This window comes from Vulpes vulpes, chromosome 12, assembly GCF_048418805.1.
Source record: "Vulpes vulpes isolate BD-2025 chromosome 12, VulVul3, whole genome shotgun sequence".
Classification (NCBI taxonomy): Eukaryota; Metazoa; Chordata; class Mammalia; order Carnivora; family Canidae; genus Vulpes; species Vulpes vulpes.
Window position 1 is genome coordinate 65,271,835 of NC_132791.1, and position 21,958 is coordinate 65,293,792.

At 45.3% G+C, this 21,958-nt stretch overlaps 1 protein-coding gene across 1 annotated transcript in view; it reads right to left on the reverse strand.

Moving 5' to 3' along the window:
• TNFAIP8 (TNF alpha induced protein 8) overlaps positions 1-21,335 on the reverse strand; it is a 114,003-nt gene extending 92,668 nt beyond the window's left edge. The window contains exon 1 of the mRNA XM_026015387.2: positions 21,164-21,335. Within this exon, the coding sequence (XP_025871172.1) occupies position 21,164 (1 nt within the window). The 5' untranslated portion in view covers positions 21,165-21,335. The remainder of the gene's footprint in view (positions 1-21,163) is intronic.
• Between the last annotated feature and the right edge of the window lie 623 nt (positions 21,336-21,958).

The following is a 21,958-nucleotide window of genomic DNA, read 5'->3' on the forward strand; positions in this document are numbered from 1 at the left end:
TAATAAACAGCAGACGCTTTAAAAAGTTAGCTGTCAGCCACATCCAAATAGCCTGAACTGGGCAGAGCACCCATCACAGGCACCCTGGCCATAGTCCCAGGAACTGAAGCTATTTCGTAGATTTCTAATTGAGAAGATTTCTTCTGAATCTTCCAATACCTTAAAGAGGCTTCCAGCCCAGTGCAGGTCCCCTCTTGAATTCAGGAGTAAGTTAGGATCTAACAGAGTCCTTCTTGTAAGGTCTGTCCTCTTGCGACTCACTGTAGCTGGTCTGGGTGGATGGCAAGACATTCATGAATACGTCTCTTTAAGCCATAAATTGAAACAGAAAAAAAAAAAAATGGAACAACGTTTTGTGGGTCCTTTTATAGACCAAACCATGGGAACCACACCTCTGGGAAAGATAAAGAAATCTGATCATCATCTCTATGCTGGATTATAAGAAATCATATACAATAAGTATAGAAAAACAAGATAATGAAAGTATACTATTCCTGACGGGTAACCTGACTAGGAAAGCAAATTTTCCTTGATTGTCATTTGTATTAAGATCTATGACTAATGATAGAAATAACAAATAATTAAGAAAGCCCATATAGGAAGGCTACATCATCCAGTTAGTAGACAGTTGGTTAACATCGTGAAAAGGAGTCAATGTGGCTTTAAATCAACAAAGAGAGTACAAATCTCGTCGATTTAGCCTAAAGCCAGAGCAAGATTAGTTCCAACAAGGAACATATAGTGCTAGTTAGGATTCTGTGCAGTTAATTTTAAAGGCCCCTCTCTTTCTTTAGAGACTATATGCAGAGACCTCAAAGAGATTCTGGTAGTTGGCCCTAATGATTTCCTTATGCAGAACACACCTCATTGCCTACAGGCACCAGCCAGATTAGTTTCTTCTGAAAAAGGAGGCTAGAAATTGATTCTTCTATGTAAAATTATTCCATCCTATTAGGGCCCAAGCCCTGAAATTCATTAGCAAATAACTTGGGGCTGATAAGGGAAGGCTGCCTTCCAGCTGTAATGAACACGCCTTTGTACATATAAAAGGCACTGCTTGGGAAAAAAACTCTTGTCTAATCTCTTAAAGATGTGTATTTACTTAAGAAAACGTTTTAAAAGTGGCTCATGATCTTAATCTCATTTACTGTGCTGCAGACTTCAATCAAATAAGTTAATACTTGTGCTCCAGTGCATCTCAGCAATATCAGAATAAGATCATGTCTTTTTAAAAAAAAAATACACAATGCTGACATTCCCCTGTGCTACATCTCTGTTTTACCTCACTTGAGAAAGGCAACAATCAACTGAATTCCAAACGTCCATAAACACACGAAAATGTGTAGGCAGTAATATTGAGAGAAAATAAGAATATTAAACCATGTATACCCTATGGCCACCGCTATAATGTGGATCATAATACAGATCCATATAACTGTGGATAAGAATGGAAAGAAATAGGAAAATGAAAGAGCAGTTTTCTCCCACACACCTACAACCTTACTGCATGTTTTTTTTTTCTTTCTAAATTTCCTTTATCTCTGCTGGGAGTTGTCTTAGTAGTGGGTGTGGTCTGTTTGCTTTTTAAAAATTATCAGGATAAGATCTCACCTCATCAGACAGGAACTTATGAGCCAGCTATTCATGTAAAGGGTGGCGACAGCCCAGACCACCCTAGGTAAATGTCTGTCCATCTCTTCCTAAATGTTCTTTGGGGACCACAGCTCTACAGCCTCTGAGTTAAATCCCTGCAAATGGGCAACAAATTCCACCTAAACTCTCTTAAGAGTGGATTTCAAGGAAACGTCCCTTTCTCTTCTTTTCTTTTTAGCTGCAGACTGAACTAATCCTTTAAATGAAGGTAAAATAATGCTGGGTGAGTCATTAAAAGGAAGTCACTCATTAGCACACACTGCAAATGTGGACAAGAATGAGTCCCCGGACACGCACAAGACTTAGTCACTGAGCGCAGGAAGGCTACCTATCTAGCAACGTAGGGACAGCTGTGGACTCAGGAGGATGTCACCAGTGGTGTCATCACTTTGAAGATCATCACTGTGAAGAAGGGAGGGCAGAATGAACTACTCTTAAGGGGAAGAGAATACAGCTGGCCCCTTATTATTATTTTTTTTTTTCTTTTTCCTGGTGGAGACTAGAGCCAGGAAAGGTTGCCTGGAGGTCACATCTGAACTGGGTCCTGAAGGATAGTCTAATTTTGTCCCAGAAGAACAAGTGTTGGATGTTGCAGAATAGGGGGTCAGAGCCAGTAAACAAAGGCAGAGAGGAATGGGGTGTGTTCTAGAATGATGCAGTTTAGGAATGGGGACCAGTGCAGAGGAGAAATGGGGGGGTCATACCTGGCCTTGAGCGTGGAGGGAAGGGTGGGGCAAGTGGGCAAATACTGTCCTTTGGGGCCTGGGTAAGGAGCCTTCCATGTGCTGCTGTACTTATTCCTGATGATGAGTGCCTGTTTTTTGTTGTTTTTTATTTTTGTTTTGTTTTGTGTTTTTACAAGTAAGAAGCTTCTGAACTGAGACTCGGAGAAGTCAGACACAAATCTCTGAATAGCATGTCATTCACCTACATCTGTGAGTAAGCACTGTGCCTGGGCCCTGAGCAAGCAAGGCCCAAATGCACTGAAGGCAAACCACAGGCCCATCTATCGTGTTGCTCTCCTGGACTGGTTTCTGCTGGATGTGGGGAGCCACTGACAATTCTGCACTAGAGGGATACATGCAATCACTGGGGGGCTGTGCGTTAAGAGGAGTAAAGGGTAGGGAGGTGGCATGGCGGGGGTTGGGGCAGGGGGGTTCCTAATGTTCAGAGCCTAAAGTGTTTACAGGCAACATCTTGCTTTTGCTCAGCAGGCTTTGTTTAGACAGTTTTTCTTTTTCTTTTTCTTTTTTTTTTTCTTTTCAAAGATTTTATTTATTTATTCATGAGAGACACAGAGACAGAGGCAGAGACAAAGGCAGAGACAGAAGCAGGCTCCCTGTGGAGAGCCTGATGCAGGACTCCATCCCAGGACCCCAGGATCACAATCTGAGCCAGAGAGAGATGCTCAACCACTGAGCCACTCAGGTGTCCCCTAGACAGGTTTTGCTAAAGAAGTATTAGAATGCCTCAAAAACCCAAATGAAATCTAAATTCTCTCCTCTACTATGAAATGTAAGCACTACGGAAGGTATCAAATGAAAAGTTAAACTCTGCCCCAATCTTGCAATCTACAGTTCTACTATTCATTGTGTATCCTTCATTCTTATTAAAAAAAATGCTCATGTGCTCATAAACATATAATATGCTCTTTAAAAACATAATGAGATCATTATTTTGCTTTTTCATTTAATCTGTCTTGGAGATCTTCTATCAGGACACAGAAACCAGCTTTGTTGTAAAAGCATATAATGTTTCAACTCAAGGAAGTACCATAATATATATTAGCAGTTGATGCATATTTCAGTTGTTTAGAGATTTCTTTTTTCTTTTCCATTTTTAAAATCAACACTGTAGTGGACTGTTTTTGTCCAAAAATGAATTCATTTTTAAAATCAACACTGTAGTGGACTGTTTTTGTCCCAAAATGAATTTGTGGTTGGTTGTATCAGCATCTTGGATAGATACAGATGGCTCTCTTGTGTAAGATATAATTCAGCAAATTTCCTCATATGTTAATATAGTTAACAATTGGTTATCTTAGCAATGAAGGGGAACATAAAGATATTCTAAAAATAAATTCACTTGCAAGAGTATCTCACGATGTTCTGCAGCCTGGGAGCCTCCTGAAAAGACTCAGGACCAGAGTTCTGCATTCCAAGCCTGAGCCCCTCATTCAGAATTTCTTATTCCACACTGGGGCAGGACAGCATTCCTGCCACAGGGTCCCAAGGCTCTACCCTTCTTGCTCTACCAGTGGCTTCAGCCTCCCTGGCTCACAGGTTTAAAACGACAATGAAAAGTGCAGGTGATCACAATCAGAATCACAGAATCTCAGACTGAGAGGCATTCAAGATTATGTAGTCTACACCTTATATTTCTTAGATGTGGCAATTTTTAAAAAAGTATTTTATATATTTATTCATGAGAGACACAGAAAGAGAGAGAGGCAGAGACGTAGGCAGAGGGAGAAGCAGGTTCCCTGCAGGGGAGCCCAATGTGGGACTTGATCCCAGGACCCCCAGATCACGACCTGAGCCAAAGGCAGACGCTCAACCACTGAGCCACCCAGGTGCCCTAGATGCAGCAATTTTGACTTAGAAGTTTGCATATCTCAGCAAGATCATACAGCCCACCTTCTACACTCACCGTTCAGAGTTTTTCCAATATATAGTATATCTGTATGCTCTTAATTACTTCAAAAAGACCAGGTAAATAAAAATTGCCTGTAATAGTCCCCTGGGTAGAAATAATAATGCTTAAAAAAAAAAAAAAAAAAAGAGGGGAGAAGAGTCAGGGAATAGGCAAAAAGGGGTGAAGGGCATTAAAAGGTACAAAAACTTGTAGTTATAAAGTAAATAAGCCATGAGGATGAACAGTACAGCAGACAGAATACAACCAATAAAATGGTAATAATTTTGTACGGTGACAGATGGTGACTCCACTTATCACGGTGAGCATGCTGTAATGTATATATTTGTCAAATCATTATTTTGTACACCTAAAACTAACATAACATGATAGGTCAACTCTACTTCAATTACAAATTAAAAAAAAATATATATATATATATACAGGTCTACGAATGAAGGCTTGCTGCTCATGCACAGCTCAGCTTCAGAAGCACTATTTAAAGTATCATCTTTGCAGACGGTGTCCCTTGCCATTGCGCAGTGTGCAACCTAAGTGGCCATACACGGTCATCCAGAAGAAATGAAAAAAACAGCATTCTGAGAACATTTACATATACAGAGACAGCACAAACAGTTAAAAACTCAAAACCCTTGTTTTTAAATCATTTTAACTTCCTTCTCCACCACATTTACTCCTAGAATGTCTAACAAGTTTCAGAATTTACACATTTGGGTTTCACCTCGTTCTCCCGTCCCCTGTTGAGGCGTTAACAAGCAGGTGCTGGCAACACTGCTGACTTGTAACACTTGAGGCAGGCAGCTCTCAACAATAGATTTTCAAAACAGGGGGGCTACTCTGGGCCATTAGACTCTAGAGCCATATTTGTATTCCTCCCCACGGCCCCTCCAATCAATGCTACAGAGTCTAAGTTAGGAATGTCGAATGGCTCTGAGAAAAGCCTGTTTGAGATCTAAATGTCAGAGAAGCCAATTCCACCTTCCGATCCCCGGAGCCCAGTCTGTCACTTATGGCCAGGACCGGCAAGGTCACTAGGTGAAATCTGTGTTTTTGCAAAAGGAAGTACAGCAATGTGGTTAGGAACCAATAGATTTAAATATCAGCTTTGCTTTTTGACTTGGGTAACGACTTAGACTCTTGTGGTCTCAATTTCCTCGTCTTTTAAAATGGCTATGATACTGAGAGAGCCTAGGATCTGCCTATGTACATGAAAGCTTAGCATAATGCCCGGCATCCAGTAAGTGCTCACTAAATATGCAGCCTGTACCACCACAGCTGGTTCACACATGGGCCGACCAGAGGCAAGAGGCAAAAATACAGGCGCCTAGGAGCAGGAAAAGAAGAAAAAGTCTTCAGTGTGGTTTCTGCTGAATTAATAAAAGCAAAAGAGAAAATGTTTACATTTTCACACAAATCCTGTATTCATTCATCCTAAGAGTGAAGAGTCATTCCCAGGACTATTTTGATTGACACCTGAAATGCTAGATCTGGGGAGAAAACTCATGAGGGCAGTCAGACGAGTGACCTGCCTCCCACGAGCCCAGCCTCAGGAGTGGAGAGCCTTTGTGCAACTCCTCTCCTCAGGGTCACTGACCAAGAACAGAAAGGCAGGGCAATTGGAGCAATTCCTCATGTCCAGGGCAGTTTCTCCCTATCACCGACCCACTGTTGCCAGGGATATTTCTCTGATGTGCTCCAGCCTATGGGTTTCAATCTTTCTACATACCTGAAGTCACCTCATTGCTCACATCCATTGGAGAAGAGCCACTATTCCATTACTTCTGGAACCTTCTTATCGTTGCTTTTATAGGGTGACCATTTGTAAAAGCTACATATTACAACTTTTTTTTCTTCCTGTTAATTACATGGCAGAGGTGTTCAAGAGAAAGGGGAAGAAAAAAAATTCTGCAAGGCCCACAGGCCAGGGCCGAACAAAAACCACCAGGGTAGGGATGTTGCTGGACTCGCACAGGCCAGGCATAGAACTGGACAGTCCATGGGGTCATGGTTGATGGCAAATGCTCTGAGAAGCATGAGATACCAGCAGTCAGAGGTTCCAAACTCAACTGTCTACAGGAAGCAGGCAGATATATGAAATGTGTGACTGACCAGGCGAATTCAGCAGCAAGCAGCAGAAACTCTGGCCAAAGTGGCACATATAACTATAACTAAGAATGAAGTATATATAACAGACATCTGTGGAAGATCACAACAGTGACTTGTCTGCAAGCTATCATCAGAAGACCTCACCGATTATATCTCAAACAGCCAAAAAACATCTGCATAAAGTTGGTAAAGCAAAGAAACTGTTGGGCTCCCTGCTCAACTGGGAGTCTGCTTCTCCCTCTCCCTCTGCCCCTGCTTATGCTCTCTCTCAAATAAGTAAAATCTAAAAAAAAAAAAAAAAAAAAAAAAAAGGAAAGGACGGATGGCAGCTCCAGTACTGTGAGAGGCTAGGGTCTGGGCCCCACATTACAGGTGCCTGGGCCTTAAAACCCACAGTAAGAGGTTAAGGTATGGTGAACCAGGAATGCAAACAGGCAGGGAGGCACAGCTGTGTTCTGGCTGGGGCCAGACTCTCTGTGGGCCTGGGTTCCCAGGCTGCCACTTCTGAAAACCCACTAACATGAGAACAGGGCCTGACAACCTGACCCTGTGATGCAAGGACAACCCAGGGCCCAGCCACCACCACACACCTGCTGCTGAGGGAGGAGCCTGCCTCAGTGAGCATGCTGGGTCTGGGGCCAAGCAACTCTCCTTTTTTTTTTTTTTTTTGGTGTATTTTTTTTATTGGACTTCGATTTGCCAACATATAGTATATAATACCCAGTGCTCATCCATCAAGTGGCCCCCTCAGTGCCAAGCCGCTCTCCTGATTGGAGGAACAGAGCTGAGAGGGCCGGGCAGTTCCTGACACGCTAAAAAGGAAAGGAAAAAAACCCACATCCTTCCCCAACGTTTATTTCATAAACAAGTATATATTTAGCGCTAACTCTGAGGTTACAAAGATAAGAAGCTATACTTACTCAGAGTAAGTGGCTTATTTTGGGTTAACAGGAGAGAGCGATTAATTGGCATCAGGGCTGGCCAAGTCATAAACTTGCATTTGGTAACACTGTAGTTCACTAATTACTGGAATAGTAGGTAGAGAGTAGATGGAAGGGAAGAGCATTTTGTTGAGGCGCTCAGAAGTGCTCGAAGAGTCTGTCACATAGAGGGAAAGAATATTAAGTTATCATCAGAATTTTGACAACAATGTTTGATCAGAAGAAAATGGGGTAACGTATTTAAGATTCTCAAGAAAAGAAAATGTGGGCCAAGGACATTGATATATAGGTCACAAAGTGCTGTAAAGAAATTAAGGGATGGGGAATTGGTTGGCTCAGTCCATGGAGCACGTGACTCTTGATCTCGGGGTTGTGAGTTCGAGCCCAACAGTGGGTGTAGAGATTATTTAAAAATAAAATCTTTTTTTTTTTAAAGAAATAAATTAGAGGGGAAAAAAGAAGTTAGGGAAATAAACAAACAAAAAATCAGGGAATTACTTAAGGAGTCTATCAGAGAAAGAGCCAAAATCAAAATGTCTAGAGACACTGATATGAGGACTGATAATAAGCAAGACATACATAGTTACCTGCAGGAATAAGACCAAATGAGTCTTAAAAGGAAGATATTTTGTATGTAATGGCTATAGGATCTGACAGTGTAGATGTAGTACAACCATAGAAAAAAGTGGAGAAAAATGAGTTGAGTGTATGACAAAGACATTATCTTTATTGTTTTAATCATCAAAATTGATTATTTGGAGATGGCTCATGTGTAATGCAGGACAATCAAATGGGTTATAAGACATTCTATCTCTCCTGTGACTAAAAAACTAGGATTCTAAGTCTGTAAGAAGCAAAATACAAATGTAATAAAGAAGAGGTTAAACAAAAACCTGTAATCTTGAACTTGCCTTGGAAATATCATTATGAATTCACAGTGCATTTTATTTTTATATGTATATATATATATATTTGTATGTAGATGTATATGTGTCTATGTATGTGTCTTCCCAGCTCTGACCACTAAAATGACCTAAAAACGATAGCCACTCCAGTGAATGAGCATTCCTAGTGCCTGGATTATGGTCCTGAAATATCAATTCTTATTTAAAAAAAAAAAAAAACCAGACAAGCAAACAGGGATTCTTGAAGAAATGGCTGATTCCAGGTCTAGGCAGGAAACGTACAAGACAAGCCTGGATAACCTTAACATACCAAATAGCATGGAAGCTATCAAAATCACCAACGTCATGTCAGGAAGACTAAGGAGCTAACTAGAAGAAGAGCCCACTGGTGAAAGATAGGACAATCTGAGTCTCGGTTAAAAGTAAACTTTCAGAAGATTGCAACCCATCAAAATATACATTTAATTCCATGATTATCACAATTTAAAAAAACCCATACCTAACTGGTCACTGTTTGAAAATGACAGGAAACCAATTCTTGAAAAGTGGGTAAATCAAATGAAAGAATCAAATATTCACTCTGGTTTTTCTATGTGACCTATACCACTGGGTAACCAAATAGTAGGTTGAAGGTAAGTCTACCCTTATAAGATGATTGCAGCTAATAAATAAAATCAAAATGGTGTAATTAGAATATATCAGTCTGCAATCCTTAATGAACTAATAGATGCAGCGAAGATCAACAGTTGCTAAGAGCAAAAAAGAGTATAAGACGTAGACATCTTAGGCCTCCTGTTAAAGAATCCAACAGCACCCATTATCTTGCCAGAGCGACTAAACCTGTGTCTGATCAGGCCTCTGGACCCAGATGCAGGAAACACACGGGAGAGGCCCAAGCTCAACTGTGCCATGAGTGTACATCTTGTTATCAACACTGTGGGAAACTCTACAGATCAAACAGCCCAAAACTTTCAACAACAACAATTTTTTTTTTTTAATGAGGGAGGATGTTAAGGGAATCTGTAGATTAAAAGAGATCTAAAAGACACATCAAGTTTTTTTTTTTTTCTTAAAATAAGCAAGACTAAACTATCATGGGTCAGGCTGCTCACTTGGGTGATAAAACCATAAAAAGATGCAAGGAAGTGATTACTATAAAAGTCAGGATGGCATTTACTTTTGGAGGGACAAAGGAGAATTATGACCGGGCCTGGGTAAGCAAGTGAAGGAACTTTGTGGAGTGGTTGGCCAAATGCTATTTCTTGTCTGGAGTGCCGTTTATATGAGTGTTTGTCTTACACTAAAGTTACTAAAGTGTATATTTGTTTTGTGTGGGTTTGGTACTTATGTTTCATTTTACAATAAAAAAAAATTTTTTTAAAGAATTCAGAAAATCGGGATCCCTGGGTGGCGCAGCGGTTTGGCGCCTGCCTTTGGCCCAGGGCGCGATCCTGGAGACCCGGGATCAAATCCCACGTCGGGCTCCCGGTGCATGGAGCCTGCTTCTCCCTCTGCCTTTATCTCTGCCTTGTCTCTGCCTCTCTCTATATATAGGACTATCATAAATAAATAATAAGAAAAGTTTAAAAAAAAAAAAGAATTCAGAAAATCTAGGTATGTCAACACAAAAAGGGCCAACTGATAAAAGAGATAGAAAGATGTGGTGGGGAAGGGGCCCAGCAGGACATCAGTCAGGAGCCCATCTTAGGAAGGCCTTCTGTTTTAATGAACTTCTTTATGCTTCAGGCCAACAATTGCATCTATAATGTCTTGATTAAGATTTGCCTTATAACACTTATAATTTTCCAAAGCTTAGAGCAAATGATGTGCTCCAAAATATTTCAAAGGCAATCTCAATTCAAAAGGTCCTCTTGGGTGCTTACTGGAATGGCCAAAAGCTGTTGAATATTGGGTTCTTACAGATGTGACAGTCATCACTGGACTCAAAGTTGCAGTGTTCAGCCTACCTGCTTCAGGTACCCAGAATTAGACAAGAAATGTACACCCTTTACTCTTTCTCCCTTACTCAGCCCCGCCATGAAAGCTATTAGCAGCAGGAGATTAAGAGAGAGAATGAACAAAACTCTCCCCCCTTCCCCCCCGCCCCAACCTTTAGCAATCCTGAAGTCTAACCGAACTGTCACACCCAAGGTGGTGTTACAGCTTTAGCAATGTGAGTTCAGGAACTAAGTGAAGAAACACAGGCTCCCAGGGTCTGCCCTGGTCCCGAGCTGCGGGGACGGGACGACGTTGGCATCAGAGCCACCAGACGAGAAGCACACAGAGCATTCCACCTACCGTGGCCAACCCCCACCTGCCCAGGTATGCCCCAGGGGGCGGTCTCGGCACAGTGACCGTCAAGAAGCTGTCCCAGCTTTTAGAAAATATGCCTCACACAAAGACTCTATACACCGGAGGACAAATGTGCCACCGCTCAGATTGGCCCTCTGCAGCATGAGCCAATGATGAAGAATCCATCCCTCTGGGCTATGAAAACTGTCTTTCTTTTTCCTCCTACAAAACAGGAGGACAGAATCATCCTCTCAAGTTGAGAAGCTCAGTTCCATGGGTTTGGAATGCCCACCCTATGCCCACTCTTTTACTTTGAAAGGTGAATTATATTGAAATAACCTTAGGGTTTTTCTCCATGACGTAGACACTGGCTGGCTGGAGAGGGAACAGCCTTGAGAGTCCATGGAAAATGAGGGAGTTTGTAGCAGGTTTATTGAGAGCTAATTACGTGGTAGCCGCTCAGAGCAAGTGTAAGGGGGACAGTTGAACTTCCACCATATGAATCCCAGCTCGGCCAGGCATCTACTTAACCTCCCCATACCTCAATCCCTCCTCTGTAAATGCGGATTAACACTAATACCTTTCTCACACATCCGTTTTGAAGACAAAATGAAATAATGTGTATAAAGCAGCACATTAGCAGCAGTGCCTGATCCGCTATAAGTACACCATAAACGTGTGTCATTATTGCTAGCATGGTCATGAACATTTCCAGAAACATGAAGAACTCTCTATGTGATGGACATCTTCCAGGTGTGAATGTAGGATGCTGTCTCCAAAGCAAGTTGTGCTATTTTTATGAATCCCCAACCCTTAACATAAAAAGCCACTACTAGTAGTAATTAAGCATACATGATTTTCAACACCTCCCACATCTTTTGTTTTTCTCCCAACTACTCATCATGGGTGGTTAATTTTAATTCCAATAAAATCTGGTTTTATTATTATCAGGAATAGTGATGGCCTTAGCTACACAGCTTCTAGAGCATGGGAGCCTAGGGCCAGGGCAGGCTGTTTGCCCACTATCCTGCCCTCTCCCTTCTTCCTACTGGCACAGCCAACCTCCCACAGTGGTTTTCCTTTAACAACTGCCATTCAGGGATCCCTGGGTGGCACAGTGGTTTGGCGCCTGCCTTTGGCCCAGGGCGCGATCCTGGAGACCTGGGATCGAATCCCACATCGGGCTCCCGGTGCATGGAGCCTGCTTCTCCCTCTGCCTGTGTCTCTGCCTCTCTCTCTCTCTCTCTCTCTCTGTGTGTGTGACTATCATAAATAAATAAAAATTAAAAAAAAAAAAAAGACAACTGCCATTCACATTCTCAGCTTTTCTTGTAGCCATGATTCAGGTCTGCCCGGTGAGGCCTGAGGAGATTCATGAAAGATTCTACCCCCGGATAGAAAGACATGGACACTGCAGGAGAACAGATTGATCTTTGCCCTCTCTGTGCCCCACCTCTCCCCTCCATACACACACAGACTTCTTGCCTTTGGATGGGGCTAGGGGCAGGGTGTGATACCTGGTGCTGAGGACACCATTTTCGGCCCATGAGGCAACAAGTCTTCAGAAGAAAAGGTAACACGGTTATGATGGGAGAGTAGAAGGACAGAAGGAAGCTGGTTCCTGGTGATATTGTCTGAGCCACTGGTTCAGCCTTGGATTGGACCAACCTCTGACTGCCCTTCACAAAAGATAATTTAATGACTTTACTATTCAAACTTATCAGGTGGGCATTCTCTTACATGCCACCTCAAGCATCCTGATTGTTATGGCCTGCATTGTTCCCCCCCTCCAAAATTCAAATGTTGAAGTCCTAACCCCCAGTACCTCAAAATAGGACTGTATTTGGAGATAGGATCTTTAAAGACATGTTCAACTAAAATAAGGCTGTTAGGGAAAGCCCCAAGACAGTATGACTGGTGTCCTTATAAGAAGGAAATTAGATGCACAAACATGAAAGGCACATGCACAGAAGAAGTTGAGGGCATTTGTTGCCAGTCTATCTGAGCTACAGGAAGTAATAAATGAAACTCTTCAGACTGAAAGACAAGAAAATATCCTGATGGAAATAGGTCTACATTAAAGAATGAAGAGCCTCAAATATAGTAAATAAGTAGACAAGTAGGAAAAAAACTTTTTTCACGTTTTAATTTTTTTCAAAAGATAGTTGTTTAACGTGAAAAATAATAACTGTGGTTTCTCTATGCAGTAGACGTATGCTGTATGATGCTCACATAAAGACTATTATTTGAAAAAAAAATTAATTAAAAAAAAGACTATCGGGATCCCTGGGTGGCGCAGCGGTTTGGCGCCTGCCTTTGGCCCAGGGCGCGATCCTGGAGACCCGGGATCGAATCCCACGTCGGGCTCCCAGTGCATGGAGCCTGCTTCTCCCTCTGCCTGTGTCTCTGCCTCTCTCTCTCTCTCTGTGACTATCATAAATTAAAAAAAAAAAAAAAAAATTAAAAAAAAAAAAGACTATCATTTGTAATACCCTCTACAGAGGTGACTGTTACAGAGAGAATTCTATCCCCCAACAAATTCATATTTGGAAGCTCCAATCTCCAATATGACAGACAGTCTTCGGATATCTGCCCTTAAGAGTGCATGTGGGTGACGTAGTGGTTAAGAGTCTACCTTCGGCTCAGGTCACTATCCCAGGGTCCTGGGATGGAGCCCCACATCAGGCTCTATGCTCAGCCGGGAGTCTGTTTCTCCCTCTCCCTCTGCCCCTCACCTCGTGCTTGTGCTCTCTCTCAAATAAATAAATACATACATACATACAAAAAATCTTTAAAAGAGAGAGAGAGAGAGAGAGAGATAATTAAGGTGAAATAAGACCACAAGGGTGGGGCCCTAATCCAAAAGGGTCAGTGTCCTTACATCAAGAGAGAGACACCAGGGATGTGTGCAGAGAGAAAAGGTCAGGGGAGGGAACAACAGAACGTGGTCATCTGCAAGCCACAGAGAGGGGCCTCAGGAGAAACCAAACTTGCTGACACCTTGATCTTGGCCTTCCAGTCTCCAGAACTGGGAAAAGTATATATTTGCTGGTACAGCCTTCCAGTCTGGTATTTTGTTACAGCAGCCCCAGCAAACTGATACAGTGATACAGCATACTATTTGTTATCAGGAACATACAAACCCTAGGGGCAACAATAAAAGGGAGCAGGCCTGGGGCACCTGGGTGTTTCAGTCCATTAAGCATCTGCCTTTGGCTTGGGTCGTGATCCTGCGATCCTGGAGTGGGGTCCCCTGCTCTGCAGGGAGCCTGCTTCTCCCTCTCCCACCTTGTTCATGCTCTCTCTTTTGCATGCTCTCACTCAAATAAATAAAATTTTTAAACAAAAAAAGAAGGGTGTGTATGTGGAAAGAACTTACAAGAGACAGATGGAAGGTACATTTGATTAGGTGTGCCCAGAGGGAACTCAAGAGTCCAGGTGAGTACCTACCACCCAACCTCCTACAATGGCCTCTCTTCCCAAACTGCAAGGTTTGCTGGCGCCCCCTGCTATGCTGCAGGGCAGGTGCCTGGGGTGGGGGGCTCAAGCATGCCTCAAGTTAGTCCCTTTTCATCCTTACTGGTCTCTGGTCAAATATTTAAACCTTGAGGGAAAGGCAGAGGCTCTGCTCAAACTACTATTATGTATTAGCAGATGCAGACTTTTAATATACTTCTTGGCCTTAATGGAATAGTACATTGAAAAGTGACCAGAATTCAGAAGTAGGGAAGAAAGGCTCAAGTACTGGCCCCACTCAAAATGCAAAAAAAGGAAAAAAAAAAAAAAAGAATTTTTTTAAAAAAAGGAGGAGGAAGGGGAAGTGGAGGAAGTTACAGCAAGGTGGCTTCAAAGAAAGAAACTGTGCTTTCCATCTTGCCACCGCCCACCATTTTGAAATGAGAGGGGCACTCTGAGAACAGGAGAGCCCTGAGGGGCCGCGGGACCTGAGGGAACCTAGAGGAGGCCTCACTGGCCACTGGGTGACCCAGTCTTGGGTCTGGAGCTCTTCCCAACATCTGTCACTCTTGAAAAAGGGGCGGCCAACCCATGAGTGACCTACAAAACCACAGGAGATGGGCCCCGGGCAGCCAGCACACTACCCGATGATGTCAGCAAAGTCATCTAGATTTTTAACTAACAAATACTGAGCATATTTTCCAGGGTCTCTGCTTCAGGGCTCTCAATTCCTGGATCTATTCATGGGACACCACTCTTGGTTTTGGTTGTTATTTTTCATTTCTGACCTAACCGTTGGTCAACATTTCTCAACCCAGTGAGGACCTACTAGAAAAACCACTTTGTTATTTCTTAGGGTGGGTACACAGGTGTTCATTTTGGGCAAGTTCATTTTAATCTTCTTTAAACTTTTAAAAAAAACACCCTGTACTTTCAAGAGATTTGCTCTTTCCACTGCCCAAACCACCGCTGGCCCCCCAAAACAAACAAAAAGCAACCCTACAGGTACCTGCTGCCTGAATGGTCTCCTTCACATAACCAGACATTAAAACTGCTCTCCCAGGCTTGGAGTTTAGAATTTGCTATCAGGTAAGGGGCCGGGGGTGGGGGGTTGGGGGGTAAGAAATTCAGATTCCCAGGCTCACCCTTGTGATGCCATCATAGGTGGAACCCAGGAATCTGCACCTTTTGTATCAAGGGTCCCAGGTGATTCTGATTTGAAGGCAGGTTGGGAGCTCTGACCTACACACTATAGCAGCATGCTGGAAAAGTTTAGAGCTTCATGTGGTCTCTCACCTTTGCGGCTGCCCAGATCCTCAGGCGTTCAAAGCATCCCATTTGGGGTACACATAGCAGGGACCCCCTGCTCCTCAGAAGGCTCCCTATTGACACATGGTCTCTTACCTGCCAAGGCATAGCAGCCTGAGCATTTGAGGCCAACAAAGCTAAAGAGCCAAATGGCTCAGGGTGTGCCACATGGAGGGGAGGTCTGAGCTCACTCACCTCTCCCAGGTACACTCTGTGAGTTACTGGGAGCCCATCCCTTCACCCAGGCACACAGGGTTCCACCACTAGTCGGGACTGCTCCATAGTTTTATTTTCTATAGAATCAAATACCAGCCTTTCCCAGAAAATGACCTCCGTTTTTAAAGAAAGAAGAAAGAAAAAACAAAGGGGTTATTTCCTTGATCACTGAGTGGTGGAACCAAGTCCCAAGACTTATTCTGTAAAGGTCTGAAACCATCGAAGTTTGTTCTGAACTCTGCAACCTGTTGCCAACATGGTGTCTGCAGATTTTCTCAGAAGACTGGCATTTCTGCAGAATTCCTTTGTCACGACTGTGTGTGTGGGAGAACATGAACATAGTCAGCTCGGGGGCTTGTGGTAGGAACAGGTGAAGACAGGTTATCACACACACCACAAGCCCTGCCTCCTTCATTTGGGTTGACAGTCATATTGTAAGAACCTTCTTTTTTTTTTTTTTTTTTTTTTAATGGTCAGGCGTGGAGAAGGTTGGCTCATTTCAAATATACATGAGGGTACTGTCTGCAGAGAGAGGGAGAAAGAAGTGTGCCCAGCAGACCTTGACCCAGGGGATAACCGTGAAGATGCATTCCTGCCTTCTGGAAATCTCCCAAGTTCCCCTGAGGATGTGCCTGCCCAGGTCCCTTTGGGACACCAAGGGCAGCTGAGACACATCTGCCTGTCTTGGATAATCCGGTTTCATCCAATACCTGTTTTAAAAAAAGGGCCTCCAGAGGTGAAAGGCCAACCCACTACTCACATCTTAACTGTAAGAGGTCTTTTAAAAGCTCCCTCTTGGAGGTCCCGGGTGGCTCTGTCAAATTCGACTTGATTTTGACTCAGGTCATGATCTCAGGGTCATGAGATCAAGCCCCCTGGTCAGGCTCTGTGCTGGGCATGGAGCCTGACTAAGACTCTTTCCCTCTTGCTCAGCCCCCTGCCCCCAAGTTCTGTATCAGAAAGAAAAGAAAGAAAGAAAAGAAGAAAGAAAAGAAAAGAAAAGAAAAGAAAAGAAAAGAAAAGAAAAGAAAAGAAAAGAAAAGAAAAGAAAAGAAAAATGCTTCCCTCATGCACAGGGAGGCTTCCAGGATGCTGTGGCTCTTCTCATGCTCAGATATATAAAACCCAGATGCCCTGCTCTGGCTCATTTCTCTTTAGCAGCAGCAGCAGCAGCAGCAGCAGCCACCACCACAAGATTTCCCTACATAATCACATGACCCTGCAGCTGGGAATCATTGAAATTGTGCTATATTCACTCCATGCTCTGGGCTCCTCTGGCATCATTATAGGGGAAAAAAAAAGAAAGTTCATGCTAAAAGCACATGTGGTACAAGTTATCACTCTTCCTCTCCACTCCACTGTGACCCAGTACAAACATCATCCTCTTGAAATGAGACCAGTTTGGCCAATCCAGAAAAGCCCAACCTTTGCTGAGTGCCTTCTACTCACTGGATGACAGAAGAGGAACATTCTGTGTTAATCCCCATAACAAAACCCATGGAGTAAATACCATCCCCGGTTTTCAGGGGGAGAAAGTGCCTCAGCGAGCTTCAGTGGATTATCCAAAGTCACACAGCCAGTGTGGCAGAGACAGGGACAGCTGAGTCCTGCAGAGTCATGTGAACCAACTATTTCGTGACTAAACAAAAAGTCATCCTTATTCCCAATGTTTACGGAAACTACAAGTGGTATTTTGGATTTAATTCCATTCTCTATTATTAAAGAAACAAATCTTGATTTGTTTATAAGTCAGCTTGGGGTGCTTGAGCAGAGGCCCATTCCTGGGACCTCTCATCCATTTTTTTTTTTTTCTCTTTGGTGGGGCAGATTGCTGTGCGCCTGGCCCCCTAGTCACCTAGAGAGAAATATCACCACATCAGTCTATAACTCCTCTCGTTCTATATATAAAAGCACACCTTGGGAAAACAAACTTGTCAATTCCCATCCAGCTTTGCAGCTGGTTCTGAACCTCTGCTACCTTGGTTCTGAACCATAAATACTTGATTCTAGAGGAAAAGCAACGGTTCTCTAAAAGGATGCTTGGGTATTACTAGATTATCGCAGAGCCTGTGACATTTTAAAGCCAGTTTCTCAGGTAACTTCTCTGCTGGACATAAAAGGCCAAGGAAACAGAATCCTAGGAAATCAGGCTTATGGCAATTACATTTGAAAGGGACATCAGAAGAAATGTGCCTATTTCAGCTTCTTATTATTTTGAAATAAAAGTATTTTGCAAATGGCTCTTCTATCCTAAGGAAGTACCTTTCCTGCACAAAACAGAAGAATTCTAAACCCACTTTTGCTCTCGTCAACTTACCTGCAGGGGCCCATTCTCAGCAACATTTTCCTACAAGTTGCCAGGCCTCTTGGGACCCTCCCTGTGAACATGGGACGGCTGTGTGGTGCGGTACACACAGGAGGAGCTCAATAAATGCCTGCTGTGAGAATGAATGGTGCTCCTGTCCTGCGAGCTGGATGAGGGGATACACCTCCAGATTTGTGTAACAGCAGATATTACGGTCTGAGACTCATAGGCCAGAGCGTTTCTAAAGTGCCTGGTGCCTCTTGTTTCCAGAATTATCTACCCTCCAGTCGTAGCTCATTTCCTCCTCTGATTCCAAAATGTAGAAGTAAACTAATGTCCACTGGATACTCTCTGACCTCATTAACGTTTTGCAACAAGGTTCACTCAATTTTTTTTAACCCTCAAAGAATCCTCCATTTTCAAGTTGTGGGTAAGAATCGCTCATGGATAAAAGTCTAGAAGCTGCAGTCAACTCAGACTCCAGGATCATCATCCTTAAAATGAGGGACAGGAGAGTAGAAACTAAACTGTTACCTGCAGGGAAACGTAAAGGTTGGGGTGTTAAAAGCTCCTTTTTAGTGTTTGTTGAGTTCTTATTGTGTGCACTGGGTATTAAATGCAGGATGTGGGCAGCATGAGGAGGGGCAAGGTGATAAAAGTTAATCCAGCACCACACACAGGGCCTGCCCTTAATTTCGGTCTCACACCTGAGCTGCCTGAGAACGCCAAACAGGGGTAAATTGTCCACTTGGTTTTTTGGTTTGTGTGTGTGTGTGTGTGTGTGTTTATCCAGGTTGGCCCAAGTCTGTGCTCCTGGGACTGGCGTGGCACGAACACTGCCTTTCCTCTCTGTGAGAAAACAGGTGGCCCTCTGTGAGAAAACTCCTTATCACTGATCCTTATCCACCTCCTGAGGGTCACCCCACCTTCGGTCCCCTCACTGTGTACAAAAGTGGAGGGGATGGGGAACAGACCATCCTGTGAGGTGCGGTAGCAAAGCTCAGTTGTGCGTGAGCACCAGTGAAATCTTCAAGAAGGAAATGTCTTCCATCCGAGGGGCTGTCCCAAGCAGAAGAGGGTTAATTAGATCCCTGAACTTGGAGACCAAGGTAGTGCCCAGTGCAGTAGAGACCCAACAGCAAGAATCGGCCATTTGAAGCTCCCCAAGGCAGAAACCATCTAGAAATCTGCCCCTCCTCCCCCATGGCATTTCCTAACGAGTCCTGTGTGGATGCAATCATTTCTCTCCACACACCCTTTCCTCCAATTACAACAGAACCAAGATCTGCAGAGAACAGGCCTCATAAAATACTCTTCCAGTGGGGCGGTGGTGGCGGCGGGGAGGGTGTCACCCTCAGTTTTGGCCATTCGGTTGGGAACCCAGGACGGCCTGTACTCAAAACACCCTGCTACGAAGGTGAAGACTGTATTTGGCAATATAGTCAGAAACAGAAAATTAAAGAACCACGAAGAGGAGATATTCCAGCTCCCGCCACCTCATTTCTCATTGAATTTAAGCACTCTAGACCAAAAGGCACAATAGATGAAAAGTCTCCCTTAAGGAAAAAAAATGTAAGGGCTCACTTGTGCAGAATCACTACACTTTTGGGGGAATCTTCTTAGATGTAGTGATTTCTCAATGATTCTTAAATTATGCGATAATCTAGATGAGTGTAACGGCTTATAAGGCCTGCATCTGTTCATGCAAAATGGTGAATGCAAAACATTCAATGTCTAAAGCCTGCACATTTTATAGGAGGTAGGTGGCATCCACATCCCGAAACGATTTACTCAAATAACAGGTAAAAACTCAAAAGGTGGGCAAAGGGGTGGTGGAGGCAAATGAATGTGTACGGAGGGGAACAGCCGTCCAAAAAATCTACAGAAAAGCTAATTGTGTTACCAGCTAGAGAATTAGCAATAACTTGCTGACTTAACTCCCCATGACAGATCTAATTAGAAGGTGGCAATAAATGTTTCCAGGTGTTTAATTAAGTGTGATAATTCTTTCTTTCCTTTAAGAGAGATGGAGTCATATGTTTACATTTCACAGCATAATGTTTCCTTAGTTAAAACACTGTGGAAACACTTTTGTGTAACACAGGATTGAAACCAGGATAAAAATATCTGCTGAGATAAGCAGCACTTAAAGTGATTTATCAGCTCTGGCTTTCATATGCCAATGTACAATGGCAACGTAAAGGCTGCTCTGTTCTGGTGATTTCCTTTAGCCACAGAATTTTCTGCCATCCTTACTTACACCTCAATGAAAATTTTCTATTCAGCACGTCGTTTCCCTATCAGTAGGTCTTAAATGAATTCTTATCCGTGAAGTGGGGAAATGTCATGGGGATCTCTACTTTCACAGCCAGAACACAGCAAGGGTAGAATGAGATACAGAAGAATTCAGAGACTATTGGAATTGGATGGAACCTCCTCACCAACCAGGGGAATCATTTCATGGATGGATTCGAGGACGGTGAGGCTATCAATTGACTTTTTTAAAATGCAGAAATGTACTCTAAGTCGAGAGAGTGTTGAGCACCCCACCGCCCCCAGGAAAATAATCTACAGAGAGACGGAATGAAAGATTTTGTTGTTGCAAGGCTGGGCTCTCCACTAGGGTCTCCTGCCCTCCGACACCCCTCAGGGTGCTGCTCCTTCTACCAGTTCTGGTGTTTCAGGAATCAGCTGGCTTTAGCATTCCGGTGTCACACAACCAGTAAGCATCCTCTCGGCGTCTGAGTTTGGTTGGTCAGCCTGGTCTTGAACACACCTATCAGCCTCTCTGCGTCCCAAGGCGCTCATCGGGCGTTCCTCCATCAGATGCTTAAGGCTCGAGTCCCCCACGAGCGCGTGCACACACGCACACACACGCACACGCACACACACACACGCACACACACACTTTCTTCTTCAAACGCAGGCTCCATCGAACGACCGCCAGGCAGAACCCGTCGCCCGCCCGCGTGCGGCCCCAGGCCGGCGTCAGTCTGCAGTCTGGGCACCGGGAACCCGGGCAGCGCTGCGGCCGGCGGGGGCTGCGGGAGGCGGCGTGACACCTAGCGGCGGCCGCGTCCACAGGAGCGGGGGAGGAGAGCGAAGGAATCGCGAGCGGGGCTCAGCGCGGGAGGTGGGGGTGGGGGCGGCCGGGCGGTGGGGCTGCGGGGCGGGCGCAGGCTCACGCTCACTCGCTCACACACACGCGCCCACGCACACCCACGCGCCACCACACGGAGGAGGAGTCTCCTCGAAAGTCCGGGCAGCCGAAAGCAGCCGGGAAGGCCCCGCGACGGTGCGCGCGAGACCCGCTCGCCGGGGGCACTTACTCGGAGGAGAGGGCGCGGCGGCGCCGGGACTCGGAGGCGAACCTGGGGATCCGACGGCGCCCGGCGCGCCTGAGGCTCGAACGCTCGCGCTCGCGGGCTTCCGCCGACCGACCAGCAAGCGCGGGCCCCGGCGGGCGGGAGAAAAGGAGCCGGGGGCCGGGGGCGGGGCGGACCGGGCGGGGTGGGCGGGGCGACGGGAGGCTCCGGGGGGCCGGGGCGGGGCCAGGAGCCGGGGCGGGGCCACGACGAGCTCTGAGTCCAGAGGCGGAGCCGAGACCAGGAGCTAGGGGGCGGGGCCAGGGCCGGGCGGGGGCGGGGCCAGGCCGTCAGGGCGGGGCCAGGGCCGGGCGGGGGCGGGGCCAGGGCCGGGCGGGGGCGGGGCCAGGCCGTCGGGGCGGGGCCGCCAGAAGCCCGAAGGTCGGGAGCGGAGCTGAGAGGAGGAGCTAGGGGGCCCGGGGCAGCGGAGGCGGGAAGAGGAGCCCGCGGGCGAAGGGGGCGCGGGAGAGGCTGAGCGGCGGGTAGCGGAGGGCCGCAGGCGGTCAGGGGCGGAGGAGGAGCGAGATGCCCTGGGCTGGGCGCACCCAGCAGAGGGCCCTAGGAGGTCGGGGGCGACGGGGAGGAGCGAGGTGCCCTGGGCGCGGCGGGTGCTCCTTCGAAGGCAGACGAGGGCTGGGCAGAGGTCTGGGAGCTGGGTCCGACGGGCCAGGCCTGGCTTGAGGGACGCGTTCACACCCGTTTCCTAAGTCGCAAAAATGAGACACTAGCCCTATAGTGTGTTGAGACGGTTAAAGCAGC